The 15165-nt window shown below is 47.0% G+C and overlaps 1 protein-coding gene across 3 annotated transcripts in view; it reads left to right on the forward strand.

Moving 5' to 3' along the window:
- ARHGAP23 (Rho GTPase activating protein 23) overlaps positions 1-15165 on the forward strand; it is a 139974-nt gene that overhangs the window by 83080 nt on the left and 41729 nt on the right. For all 3 annotated transcript variants that reach the window (XM_075350083.1, XM_075350084.1, XM_075350082.1), the window contains exons 9-14: positions 520-631; positions 3063-3120; positions 4551-4688; positions 4855-5148; positions 5480-5541; positions 8334-8458. In XM_075350083.1, coding sequence (XP_075206198.1) covers positions 520-631; positions 3063-3120; positions 4551-4688; positions 4855-5148; positions 5480-5541; positions 8334-8458 — 789 coding nt within the window. The remainder of the gene's footprint in view (positions 1-519; positions 632-3062; positions 3121-4550; positions 4689-4854; positions 5149-5479; positions 5542-8333; positions 8459-15165) is intronic.

The following is a 15165-nucleotide window of genomic DNA, read 5'->3' on the forward strand; positions in this document are numbered from 1 at the left end:
TTTCTTCAGCAATTTCTGGCTACTGCAAGACGGAAATTTGAGCTTCTTTGAGAGAAGAATAGTTTGTAGATCTCTAGGGAGTCTAGTCCACCGATAATCTTCAAATTAGTGCATCCCCCAAATACCGAGGCTTCGGCTGCTTGTGTTATCATTTTATCAGCATGCTCAGATACATCGTTAATATAATAGGCTTGTGCTCCTTGGATTGACACCTTATCTTTTTGCTGGCCTTCCCTGACACAATCTGACATTCCCCAAAAAATCCAGGAAAGTCATGCCAGGTGTGAGAAAGAAAGGACATTTCAGAAACTTTAGAAATTGGAACCCACCGTTCATAGGTGCGAGCCACTGTTCGCTTGTACGTATGTGCTACCTGTCGTACATAAAGGATTCCTTCATGCTTGAACATACACATTACTTTTATATATGTGAATCCGAATTGTTTATTTCGTAGTGGTGCACGTGTAGTCACATATTCTGTTCCTTCCTCATGTTTTCTCCCTTCTATGTCTCATTTAGGTAGCATTAAGTCCAGTCGGCGCTCCTCTTATCTTCTGGCCATCACCACTGAGCGCTCAAAATCTTGTGATGATGGACTCAACACATTCCGTGATGAAGGGAGATTACCTCGGTAAGTGTGAGCTTCTCTCGCCATAGTATTTGATTAATTTGGGCACCCCCTGCCTATCTTGTTTCCAGCAGATCGTTTGCTTATCCACCATAGAGTAAGATAAACAGCCAACAGCTCACAATATATGCAATAAATGTGTAATAGGGATACATTAGCCCAACATAGGTCAAAGTACAATTTTTGGACAGTATAGGTTAGTATAACACAATTTAACACAACAGTATCCAGTAAAGTAATGTAAATCTATGGACAATGCATATAAATCTGAACCAATAGGCTGTAGCTCCCTTCTCTCCTACCCACCCCAGATTTTGCACTCATGAAGATGGTAAAGAGAATATCTTCCTTTTTTTTTTTTTTTTTTTAAAAAGAAAGTCTTTATTGAAAAACAAACAAACAAAAAAAAGGTACACAGACATATCCAAGGTAAAGGAAACAAAAGGAAATACAGTTTGTCAGTACTACAACAAAAAAAGGGGAGATTAGCCTGCATATTTCAAGTATAAACCAACAAATTGGGAGAATTTCCCAGAACCCCTCCACCAACCGCCTCCCCCCTCCTTAGGGGGATATCTTCTTTTCACTAATAAGGGTCTACATTTTGGTTTAGAGTAACTTTTTTTATTTTTGAGTACGGTTCAATTTCTCAACCTATTTAAAGGGAACCTGTCAGGTGCAATATGCACCAGGACCACGAGCAGGTCTGGGTGCATATTGCTAATCCCTGCCTAACCGTCCTGTATACACTAGCATAGATAAAGAGATCTTTAGAAAAAGTATTTCTAAAGATTTTTTTAGAATATGCTAATGAGGCCAGCAACTAGTCCCATGGGTGCTAGTTCCCCGGCCAGTCGCCCCCAATAGCATGTTAGTACACCCCTGTGGGCGTGCTAACATGCTAATGAATGCACAGTGTCAGAGGATAATCTCACTCACCTCTCCGCCGCCATCGCGTCCAACGGAGGATTTTGGCTCAGTGCACATGACCCCGGAGTTTGGGTTATGTGCACTATGAAGCTGTGTGTACGCGTCCTGGCTTCAAACTCCGGGGACATGCGCGCTGAGCCGAAATCCAGTGTTGGACGCGATGACGGCGGAGAGGTGAATGAGATCATGTGATGCTGCGTATTCATTAGCATGTTAGCACACCCACAGGGGTGTACTAACATGCTAATGGAGCAGACTGGCAAGGGGAACGAACGCCCAGGGGACTAGGCCCCTCACTCATTAGCATATGATAAAAAATCTTTAGAAATACTTTTCTAAAGATCCCTTTATTTATGCTAGTTTATGCAGGGATGGTCAGGCAGGGATTAGCAATATGCACCCAGAAGTGCTGGTGGTTCTGGTGCATATTGCACCTGACAGGTTCCCTTCAAACAAGGTGTCTAATTGGAGATAACACCCTTTAAAAAAAACTGATCGACCTTTCTCCTCTACCCCCAAGAAACGGCTTATTTTGCGGTTAATCAGCAGGAAGTCAGGCACTTTTTCAGCTGCTATAAGGGAAATGTAATTTTCATGGAAAATATTATGAGTTTCTTCATAGGTAGGGTCTTCATAAGAAAACCCCTTTTAGTAGTCTGATTAATATGACCTTGTTGAGTCAGTTCAATGACCGGACTTCTCTTGAGTCACACTCACTCTGGTCATTCCTTTTAAAGGAGTTCTCCTAGGATGTGATGTTGATGACCAGTTCTTAGGATGCTGCTGAGTACTGCAAGTAGAGTCCTAATTAAGAGCAGAACTGCAGTACGGCAGCGGCAGCTACACATGGAACGGAGCAGTACATACATCTGGCTGATTACATCTGGCTGCCAACAGAGCTCATAACCGTTGTTCAGTAGTGGTGATGTCGGGCATTAAACCCCCACCGAATCGGTGCTGATGAGCTATCCTAATGGTAGAACATGAATATCATGCCTGGTGATGCCATTTAAATAGAACTCTTCATTAACAAGGTGTCACCCGATTGACTTCACTGCTCAACTAGAAAAATGTAATGCCATTCCTTTGTTCTATATCACCGCTGACTGTTGATATCACGTCACTAGATAATCTGACCTGCTCCATGTGATGGAGTAATGTGTATATTATTTGCCATTCATCACTCTTCCCATATACATTTCTGGCTGTGCAAAAGAGAAGACAACTGCAAGAAAAGAAAATCATCTCCTTGATTTCTGAATTCCGCACTTCTGTGGGGAGCTCATAGATGGACAGTTTCTTGTAGACAGATTTTAGCAAATCTAGAATGGTCAGTGGTGGCATTGCTGCTTGTGTGAGGACCTGCGAGCACGTGGTAAGAGTGCGCATTAGTTGTGAGGAAAGTGAGCAGCAGTGCAAAGGCTTTCAAGACACAGATGAGCTAAAAGCTGGTAATGTTCTGCTAGACATTTAATCTGATAATTGTCTCCTTCTCCAACCACAGGAGAGTTGTGGGCCGGGTGCCGAGTCTGCGGATGCTGCGGAGCTTCTTCACTGATGGGGTAAGAGTGCTTTTTGTATCTGTTATTAGTGCTAACATCTGGGTGTGGACAGTGTTATGCGCTGCATTCACACTAAATATTTATTACAATGAGGCCCTGCTGCTGAGTGTTAAGTCACATCCACAATTACATAATTTACAGGTAGTCATTAGTAATGAGTGAGTACTACCATGCTCTGTACTCGTTAAGAAGAGTGGGATGCTCGGATGGGCGCGACTCGAGCATAATGGGGCCCTCTTCACCCAAAGCGGTGGTCATGTGCTGACACAAATAACGCTCTCCAGCGTCCAGCATGAGCTGGAAATGGAGATGCTGAACTGTAAACTGAGGGAATAGAAATAGATCGGGTTACCTGCAAGACCGTGTTTTTCCAAAAATAACACACTGTCTTATACTTCTTTTTTTTTTTTTTTGCCCCGCAAAAAAGCGCTAGGGCTTTTTTCCGGGGTGGGTCTTATTCTTGGAGAAACATGGTTGGGGGTAAGAACCCCCCCCCCCCCAAAAAAAACAGACACCCCCCCCCTACCCCCCATTCCCAGGAGACTTATACCTACCAGACCCCGGATGTCTGCTTGGCTCTCAGGTCCTCCTGTGATCTTTGGCAGGCGCTCCTAGCAGGTTAGCTCCATGCTGCGTTCCCTGCTTCTGACCAACACATACATCAAATCGCACACGCACATCAGATCACACACACAACAATCACACATCAGATTTTGCACACACACTCACCACATCTGGCAATACCGATTACTTACGGCCAGCAGGGAAAAATGGGACGCAGTGCAGTGAAACTCACCGAGGCCCTGGTGGTGGAATGCATCAATGTGTTCCACCGCAGGTCCAATGCGTTGCACCACACTGCGTCTCAGGATTTTCTGCCAGCCGGAAGAAATCAGTCTCTCGATGTGGTATGTGTTTGTGCAATCTGATGTTTGTTTGTGTGCGATCTGATGTGTGTCTGGTGTGCGATCACTTCAGTTCCTCTCGCTCAGCGTCTGGTCAGTGTGATTTGCAGGGTGTCCGCTGTTTATAATTAAGTGTTCTGCTGTATTCTTTAACTTTTTTAGCTGCATAGCCATTTCATTATTGAACCGCGACTACGGCTTATTTTCAGGGTAGGGCTTATATTTAAGCCTTGCTCTGAAAATGCTCAAAGTCCCTGCTAGGGCTTATTTTTGGAAAAACACAGTAATAGTAAATGGTATAAATTCCAATTTTAGAACATGTGCTGTATCCCGATATTTGTAGATGGTGAGATAACTGACCTGATGTCCTGACATCACATAGCCGGCAAGCGCAGAGTGCCACCTAGTGGTGAATTTCCCCTTCTAACAGATAAAGCGGACTATTACTATTCTTACAGTATCACTTATTGTAAGCCAGAGCATAAAAGCTGTGTCAGTCTCTTGTATCTCTTCTATTCTTTGTAGTCTTTGGATAGCTTGGTTGCGTCTGAGGATGGACGGTCGAAACGGCACTCCGCTTCTGAAATTTCAGATACCGAGCTTAGTGATGTGCACAGGGAAGGCTGGCTGCTCTATAAACAGATTCTCACTAACAAGGGCAAGGTATGGCGGGTAGTCTGCTGCGGAGTAGTCATTCAGACTTACTGTGACTGTTTGCATTTTTATATGCTTTTTTTTCCTTCTCACGTTTTCAGTCTCTTATGGCCACTCAGTGACTGTCCTCATGTGTACTTTGGCTCATGGTGATTTTTCTCTTGTCCCCCTGTAGAAGGTTGGCGGTGGGCTCCGTCAGTGGAAACGTGTGTACTCCATCCTGCGCCCTCACCTCCTCTTCTTGCACAAGGAGCGCCCAGAAACTAGGGGTCCGGGGCCAGGTGAGGAGGAGCAGCCAATCAGCATCCTTGGAAGCCTGGTGGACATCTCTTACAGCGAGACCAAGAGGAAGCACGTCTTCCGGCTGACGACACCTGACTTCTGTGAATATCTCTTTCAGGCAGAGGATCGGGATGATATGTTGGGCTGGGTAAAAGCCATCAGGGAGAACAGTCGGGATGAGGGTGAGGTAAGGGGGCTTTTATCTGCTTTTTGATGGATTTTTAGGATCTAAATGGTAAAAAGCAAGGGATTAAAGTAAGAAGTTTGTGGAACACTAATCTGTGCATTAGTCTCTAAGAGTAGAGGATTTTATATGATACAACATTGAATGTGTCAAGATGACCGCAGCCGCATGAGAATCTTCTGTGGTTACCATTCTAGTTCCAATTTATATTTGGAAAATTATTTTTTTTAATTGAGTTATGTAAAAGGCTAGGAAGTGTCTGAAACTTGTAAAGTATCTTACCAGCATGTTGGTGATCACACTAAAAGTCGCCATTTCTTTCCCTCTGTCCCAGGACCCAGGCTTTGCCAGTCATGCTTTGATTAACAAGAAGCTTAATGACTATCGCAAAGTGAGGTAAGATGACAATAGGATTGCAAATACATTTTCTCTGGTGGGTAAAGCCCTTTCCTGACCTGGCAGATGTTTTTGCATTTTCATTTTTGTATCCCCTTTCTTACAAGAGAAATAACTTATTTTTCCGTTGACTTTTGAGGGTTTGCTTTTAGCTGGATGAGTTGAAGTTTTGAATGCCATATTTATTTTACTATATAATGTACTTAAAGGGAACCTGTCAGGTGCAATATGCACTCAGATCCACGAGCAGTTCTGGGTCATATTGCTAATCCCTGCCTAACTGTCCCAGGCTATAGTAGCATAGATAAAGGGATCTTTAGAAAAAGTATTTCCAAAGATCCTTTATGATATGCTAATGAGCGCAGGGACTAGTCACAAGGGCGTTGGGTCCTGCGCTCATTCCGCCCTCTTAGCATAGTAGCACGCCCACAGGGACATGCAAACATGTTATTCATTGCCCACTGCTAGCGTCATCACCAGCAGTGACACGTGTACCTGTCCGTTGCTGCAGTTTCAGACGCCAAGCACAGTGCATAATCAGGTCACCGCACTTCCGGTCATGCACACTATGAAGACAGGTGTACCCATCCCGGCTTCAGAGAGGTCTAGTGCGTATGACCGGAAGTGCTGGGGACTTAGGATAGTGCACATTGCCTAGCATCTGAAGCTGCAGCAATGGACAGGTACGCACGTAACTGACTGCTGGTGATGACGCGGTCAGTGGGCAATGAATAGCAGGTTAGCACGTCCCTGTGAGCGAGCGCAATGAACGCAGGAACTAACGTCCTTGCGATTAGTCACATCCCTCATTAGCATATCATATAGGATCTTTAGAAATACTATTTCTAAAGATCTCTTTATCTATACTACTAGATGCAGGGACGGTTAGGCAGGGATTAGCAATATGTACCCAGAACTGCTTGTGGTTTTGGGTGCATGGGGGACATGACAGGTTCCCTTTTAAAAGCACAAAAAAAATATAAATCCAAAAGAATATCATTGTTTTTTGGGTTTTGTTTTTGACCTTTTTATTGTGCAGTAAAAATGACCTGACGTGATTCTCTAGGTTGGTACAATTACAGCGATACTAAACTTGTATATTTACAAGCATTTCTTCATATATGCTAGGCCCACTGCAATCAGCTAATGAATAATTTCATTATTGCTACAAACATAAAAAGCGTGAGGTTCTTGGTTAACTATTTTTGTGAAGTTATTCCCAATGATACAATCTTTATTTAGAAAATGTCACACCACCAGTATAAATTACAAAAATGATGACCAAATTGGTCACTTGCATGTAGACATAGTCAAAGACAAACTAGATACAGACATGGAAATTGTCAAGAGAGAGGGTTCACATGTAAGGGATCACATCAGAGCCCAGAACTTAAGGGCCGTAATTTGGTTATTCAGGCAGCGCCACATAGTATAAGAGGCATTAAGAAGATTGCAGTCCATATAGGTCCAAATAAGTATATGCTGGTGTTCTCCAAGTGTCCCTTTAATAGAAGTGAGCCATCAACAGTAGTAAATAGCAAGTCAGTCTCCACCTCGACGCGTTTCCCCACATATGGAAAATGTGGTTCATCAGGAGGCCAAAGAGATATGGTGTCAGATATGCAGGTCCATACAAGGATCCACAGCGGGACAGATGATGCTGCCACAGTCCAGAAACGCGTCGAGGTGGAGACTGACTTGCTATTTACTACTGTTCATGGCTCACTTCTATTAAAGGGACACTTGGATAGCACCAGCATATACTTATTTGGACCTATATGGACTGCAATCTTCTTAATGCCTCTTATACTATGTGGCGCTGCCTGAATAACCAAATTACGGCCCCTAAGTTAAGTTCTGGGCTCTGATGTGATCCCTTACATGTGAACTCTCTCTCTTGACAATTTCCATGTCTGTATCTAGTTTGTCTTTGACTATGTCTACATGCAAGTGACCTATTTGGTCATCATTTTTGTAATTTACACTGGTGGTGTGACATTTTTTTTATCTAAATAAAGATTGTATAATTGGGAATAACTGCATTAATTCCTGCTAAAGTAATATTCCCGGGACTTTAGGCCCAAAACACTAAGATTAACTATTTTTGTACAAAAAATATAAGCCTGGCCCTCAACTGTACTGAAGAAGGTACGGGATCCGGGTTAGCTCTAATTAAAGTATTTTTAGAGAGATAAATGGGTGCATGAGTGCACAAGGGGCGGTCACATCCCCCTAATGCAAAAAATATATGGCCCGCCACCCTCAAACCTTTTTTTTTTTTTTTTTTTTTTTTTAAACTTGACTTTTAGTTCTTAATCAGGACTTGAATCTGCAATAATTTCATAGCACGTGGTACATAGTGCAATACATTAGTATTGCAATGTTTAGTCATATTAACAATAGCCTCCACAGGCTGGGCTTCATTGGAGTACAAAGTTGGCAGCATTGGTGGTCTTCAGTGAGCCCATGGCTGTTATAGCAACCCATATGCAAACTGCAATCATGTTGTGGGGGAAACACTGAATGTCAGAATGAACACTCCCCAGATCGCAACACTTAAATGCCGCGGTCAGATAGTGGCATTGAAGTAGTAAAAAGTAGCAATAAGAGCTGCTGTTAGATGGAAGTGCCGGTACCCGCCATGTATGGTGCGGGCACAGGTCCTGAGCCTGCTCTGTATTTCTGCTCCTGTGATATGGTATACGAGTATGTTATTTTTTTTTATATATACGTTTTAGATTTAAAAAAAAAAAAAATGTGGAAATTGAATTAACGGTTAATATTTTTTTCAGTATTTCTGGGGCCAAACCTGACATGTCCCCTAAGGGGACGAGAAGTTTAGGCATACGCTCAGAGCTATTATGGGCAGCAGGCCTGGCTGCTCCTCGCTCCCCCAAGCCAGACAGTGGTGTAAAAGGTAAGGCTGGGATCAAACGCGCGTTTGCAAAATTCTGTTGTTCGACGGATGATTTTATAATCCTTGTTTAAATGTTTTAATTCTGTATGGAATCCATATGGCAGCTATTTTACACATCAACAGTTTAAAATATAATAATGGTCCAAACATTATTTTCAATGTTAATGGAAACGGAGATGTGAAAATTGGGTGACGTATTGATGGTAACCCCTATATAATATGTATATGTATGTATATACCGTATTTTTCGGACCATAAAACGCACTTTTCTTTGTCGCTCCATTGGGAGACCCAGATAATTGGGTGTATAGCTTCTGCCTCCGGAGGCCACACAAAGTATTACACTTTAAAAAGTGTAACCCCTCCCCTCTGCCTATACACCCTCCCGTGGATCACGGGCTCCTCAGTTTTATGCTTTGTGTGGAAGGAGGCACACATCCACTCATGCATTCTCATACTTAGTTATGTCGGTTGGAAGAAAAGAGGGCCCCCACGGGGCCCCCGGCATGTTCCCTTCTCACCCCACTACGTCGGCGGTGTTGTTAAGGTTGAAGTACCCATTGCGGGTACAGAGGCTGGAGCCACATGCCGTCTCCTTCACCATCCCTTATGCGGCTCTGGGAGAAGTGGGATCCTAAGCGGTCATCCATTTACTGGGACCGTGCTCCCTCCGCAGCCCCTGTGGGAACCTGCCGGACCGGAGCCTCTTCAACCTCAGGGACCGGGCCCTGCAACTCAAAGGTACTCTGTGTCCCCATTAGGGACTGTGCAGGGAGCGCACCTTCTTCCCGGAAGCCGCGGCAGCTGCTGAATTGAGAAGGAATGGAGGGGAGGTGACTGCTAGATGATAAAACTGCACACAAGTGGCTTGCATAGAGCGCTGTTCACATGCAGATGACACAGTCACAAACCCGCAGCCTATTAGGTAACGCCCTTCTATTAGATCAGGCGGGCTGCCAAGCCGTACTCCACTGTATATCATGCACGGACAGACACTCTACAATGCAAGGCCCAACAGAAAGGGGCCTGGCTGTATCCTGTGCAAACAAAAAAATATGAGGTTTTTGTTGGTATTTATGGCCATAAAACGTAAGCCTACACCCTCGTCAAGGGACCTCATGTCTGTAGGTCCCTACACTAAATATAAAAAAAGCAACAATAAGAGGATAATGTCCTCCAAAAATCAAGTATTACTCACAGCAAGTTGGGCTGCAGTGTGTACATCGCCCTGGCCAAAAACTGATGCTCTAGCAGGATACAGCTAAACCCCCACTAAGTGGAGGCATCACAGGTGCAGGAGAAGCAGATCACACACACACCTTCATGGAATGGAGGGGAGGTGACTGCTAGATGATAAAACTGCACACAAGTGGCTTGCATAGAGCGCTGTTCACATGCAGATGACACAGTCACAAACCCGCAGCCTATTAGGTAACGCCCTTCTATTAGATCAGGCGGGCTGCCAAGCCGTACTCCACTGTATATCATGCACGGACAGACACTCTACAATGCAAGGCCCAACAGAAAGGGGCCTGGCTGTATCCTGTGCAAACAAAAAAATATGAGGTTTTTGTTGGTATTTATGGCCATAAAACGTAAGCCTACACCCTCGTCAAGGGACCTCATGTCTGTAGGTCCCTACACTAAATATAAAAAAAGCAACAATAAGAGGATAATGTCCTCCAAAAATCAAGTATTACTCACAGCAAGTTGGGCTGCAGTGTGTACATCGCCCTGGCCAAAAACTGATGCTCTAGCAGGATACAGCTAAACCCCCACTAAGTGGAGGCATCACAGGTGCAGGAGAAGCAGATCACACACACACCTTCATGGAATGGAGGGGAGGTGACTGCTAGATGATAAAACTGCACACAAGTGGCTTGCATAGAGCGCTGTTCACATGCAGATGACACAGTCACAAACCCGCAGCCTATTAGGTAACGCCCTTCTATTAGATCAGGCGGGCTGCCAAGCCGTACTCCACTGTATATCATGCACGGACAGACACTCTACAATGCAAGGCCCAACAGAAAGGGGCCTGGCTGTATCCTGTGCAAACAAAAAAATATGAGGTTTTTGTTGGTATTTATGGCCATAAAACGTAAGCCTACACCCTCGTCAAGGGACCTCATGTCTGTAGGTCCCTACACTAAATATAAAAAAAGCAACAATAAGAGGATAATGTCCTCCAAAAATCAAGTATTACTCACAGCAAGTTGGGCTGCAGTGTGTACATCGCCCTGGCCAAAAACTGATGCTCTAGCAGGATACAGCTAAACCCCCACTAAGTGGAGGCATCACAGGTGCAGGAGAAGCAGATCACACACACACCTTCATGGAATGGAGGGGAGGTGACTGCTAGATGATAAAACTGCACACAAGTGGCTTGCATAGAGCGCTGTTCACATGCAGATGACACAGTCACAAACCCGCAGCCTATTAGGTAACGCCCTTCTATTAGATCAGGCGGGCTGCCAAGCCGTACTCCACTGTATATCATGCACGGACAGACACTCTACAATGCAAGGCCCAACAGAAAGGGGCCTGGCTGTATCCTGTGCAAACAAAAAAATATGAGGTTTTTGTTGGTATTTATGGCCATAAAACGTAAGCCTACACCCTCGTCAAGGGACCTCATGTCTGTAGGTCCCTACACTAAATATAAAAAAAGCAACAATAAGAGGATTATCTTCTAGCAGTCACCTCCCCTCCCCTACAGGATACAGCCAGGCCCCTTTCTGTTGGGCCTTGCATTGTAGAGTGTCTGTCCGTGCATGATATACAGTGGAGTACGGCTTGGCAGCCCGCCTGATCTAATAGAAGGGCGTTACCTAATAGGCTGCGGGTTTGTGACTGTGTCATCTGCATGTGAACAGCGCTCTATGCAAGCCACTTGTGTGCAGTTTTATCATCTAGCAGTCACCTCCCCTCCATTCCATGAAGGTGTGTGTGTGATCTGCTTCTCCTGCACCTGTGATGCCTCCACTTAGTGGGGGTTTAGCTGTATCCTGCTAGAGCATCAGTTTTTGGCCAGGGCGATGTACACACTGCAGCCCAACTTGCTGTGAGTAATACTTGATTTTTGGAGGACATTATCCTCTTATTGTTGCTTTTTTTATATTTGAATTGAGAAGGCCGGTGGACTTCCGCGCCGACCGTGCCTGCTTGTCGGGCGCGGTCTCAAATTTAGTCCTCGGCTTCATCGCGGCCTAGTCGCAAAAATCCCGCCCCCGGGCCTGCCTGTCAGGGGTAAGGGCGGGATTACCGACTTGACGTCGGATGTGAGGGCTGGAGCATCCTACATGTTTTCCTCCCCCCTCACTGATCACTGTGGGGACCCCAGATTCCCGCACTTTCCTGGCGCCGCCCACGGCTCCACTCCTCCCCTGAGAGCTCCGGCAGCCATTTTTTGGCATTCTGCCGGTGGAGGATTCTCAGTGAACAGCTCTGCAGCTCCGGGGGATCTAAGGCAGGGAATCTGGAGGCTCTATCGCAGGGAAAATCATTCCTACCCCCAACCTGGGCTGTGGTCACCACGGACGCGAGCCTGTCAGGGTGGGGAGCGGTTTTTCTCCACCACAGGGCTCAGGGAACCTGGACTCCGATAGAGTCATCCCTTCAGATCAGTATTCTGGAGATAAGGGCAGTGTATCTAGCCCTATTGGCTTTTCATCGGTGGCTGGAGGGCAGGCAGATCCGTATCCAGTCGGACAACGCCACTGCCGTCGCATACATCAACCACCAAGGCGGCACTCGCAGTCGTCAAGCCTTCCAGGAAGTCCGACGGATTCTGCAGTGGGTGGAAGCCACAGCCTTCACCATCTCCGCAGTTCACATCCCGGGCGTAGAAAACTGGGAAGCAGATTTTCTCAGTCGTCAGGGCATGGATGCGTGGGAATGGTCTCTGCACCCAGACGTGTTTCGAGAGATCTGTCGCCGCTGGGGAACGCCGGACGTCGATCTCATGGCGTCACGGCACAACAGCAAAGTCCCGGCATTCATGGCACGGTCTCAGGATCACAGAGCTCTGGCGGCGGACGCGTTAGTTCAGGATTGGTCGCAGTTTCGACTGCCTTATGTGTTTCCTCCTCTGGCGATGCTGCCCAGAGTGTTACGCAAGATCAGGTCCGACTGCCGTCGCGCCATTCTCGTCGCTCCAGACTGGCCGAGGCGGTCGTGGTACCCGGATCTGTGGCATCTCACGGTGGGTCAACCGTGGGCGCTTCCAGACCACCCAGACTTGCTGTCACAAGGCCCGTTTTTCCATCTGAATTCTGTGGCCCTCAACCTGACTGTGTGGCCATTGAGTCCTGGCTCCTAGCGTCTTCAGGGTTATCTCAGGATGTCATTGCCACCATGAGACAGGCCAGGAAGCCTACGTCCGCCAAGATCTATTATAGATCTTGGCAAATCTTCCTATCCTGGTGCGCTAATAACGGTTTTACTCCATGGCCGTTTGCCTTACCCACTTTTCTTTCATTTCTTCAATCCGGAATGGACAAGGGTTTGTCACTTGGCTCTCTCAAGGGCCAAGTATCGGCGCTCTCCGTATTTTTTCAAAAGCGCCTAGCCAGGCTTCCGCAGGTCCGCACGTTCCTGCAGGGAGTTTGCCACATAGTCCCACCTTACAAGCGTCCGCTGGAACCCTGGGATCTTAACAGGGTGCTAACGGCTCTTCAGAAACCACCTTTCGAGCCGCTGCGGGATGTCTCTCTATCACGTCTTTCGCAGAAGGTGGCCTTTCTAGTGGCAGTCACATCACTTCGGAGAGTGTCTGAGCTAGCAGCGCTGTCATGCAAAGCCCCCTTCCTGGTGTTTCACCAGGATAAGGTGGTTCTGCGTCCGGTCCCGGAATTTCTCCCTAAGGTGGTATCCCCTTTTCATCTCAATCAGGATATCTCCTTGCCTTCATTTTGCCCTAATCCAATTCACCAGTGTGAAAAGGATTTGCACTCTTTGGATCTTGTGAGAGCACTCCGGATCTACGTGTCTCGCACGGCGCCCCTGCGTCGTTCAGATGCGCTCTTTGTCCTTGTCGCTGGCCAGCGTAAGGGTTCGCAGGCTTCCAAGTCAACTTTGGCTCGGTGGATCAAGGAACCGATTCTCGAAGCCTACCGTTCTTCTGGGCTTCCGCTTCCTTCAGGGCTGAAAGCCCATTCTACCAGAGCCGTGGGTGCGTCCTGGGCATTGCGGCATCGGGCTACGGCTCAGCAGGTGTGTCAGGCAGCTACGTGGTCTAGTCTGCACACTTTCACGAAACACTATCAAGTGCATACCTATGCTTCGGCAGACGCCAGTCTAGGTAGGCGAGTCCTTCAGGCGGCGGTTGCCCACCTGGAAGAGGGGGCCGTTTTTTCGGCTCTTTTTATTGAGGTATTCTTTTACCCACCCAGGGACTGCTCTTGGACGTCCCAATTGTCTGGGTCTCCCAATGGAGCGACAAAGAAGAAGGGAATTTTGTTTACTTACCGTAAATTCCTTTTCTTCTAGCTCCTATTGGGAGACCCAGCACCCGCCCCTGTACCGTTCGGGCTGGTTGTTCTTCTCATGTTGAATTGTTCTTTTGGTTCATGGTTTTCAGTTCTCCGAACATCCTTCGGATTGCATTTACCCTAGACCAATTTATACGTTTTCTCCTTCCTGCTTTTGCACCAAAACTGAGGAGCCCGTGATCCACGGGAGGGTGTATAGGCAGAGGGGAGGGGTTACACTTTTTAAAGTGTAATACTTTGTGTGGCCTCCGGAGGCAGAAGCTATACACCCAATTGTCTGGGTCTCCCAATAGGAGCTAGAAGAAAAGGAATTTACGGTAAGTAAACAAAATTCCCTTCTTTTCCCCCAAATGTTGGGGGAAAGTGGGGGGGTGCGTCTTATGGTCTGAATGTGGCTGCGGGGAATGTGGGTGCTGCGGTGGCAGCAGCCTGCCATGACCACGTGGACCTGCTCATTTAATATGCACGCCCATCCCCCGCCCATCATCCCTCAGCGCTGAAGCAGGCACTGACAGGTGGGCGGGATGATGGGCGGAGGATAAACAGCCGGCCCGCATGATCACCCCTGGCAACTATGGCCTGGAGTGATCATGTGCGGCTGTATTCACTGCCCCCCCCGTGTATCATCATCAGCGCGGGGAGCAGTGAATCAGTGTACAGTACTCACCGTTCCCCTGGAGCATCGCTCGTCCTCCCGTCTGTGTCAGCGGCAGCGCCGCTGAGTGAAGCCGTCCCCGTTACCCTGCTGCATCGCGATCATCTCCTGTGTCTGTGCCGGCGGCTGGGTGGAGACTAGCGGCGCGCACAGCGATGACGTCATCGCTGTGCGCACGTGTCCACACGCTGCCGCCGGCACAGACACAGGAGATGATCGCGATGCAGCAGGGTAACGGGGACGGCTTCACTCAGCGGCGCTGCCGCTGACACAGACGGGAGGACGAGCAATGCTGCAGGGAGTGAGGTAAGGTGAGTATGAACGTTTTATTTTTTTTATATGCCACAGGATGCGGCCATACACCAGGATGGGGGTATATTATGAGCAGGATGGGGGTATATTATGAGCAGGATGGGGGTATATTATGAGCAGGATGGGGGTATATGCCATGATGGGTTATACAGCAGAATGCGGCCATATGCCAGTATATAGCAGGATGCGGCCATATGGCAGGATGACGGTATATAGCAGGATGAGGGACATATACTGTATATACAAGG

Source organism: Anomaloglossus baeobatrachus, chromosome 5 (genome assembly GCF_048569485.1).
Source record: "Anomaloglossus baeobatrachus isolate aAnoBae1 chromosome 5, aAnoBae1.hap1, whole genome shotgun sequence".
Taxonomy (NCBI): Eukaryota; Metazoa; Chordata; class Amphibia; order Anura; family Aromobatidae; genus Anomaloglossus; species Anomaloglossus baeobatrachus.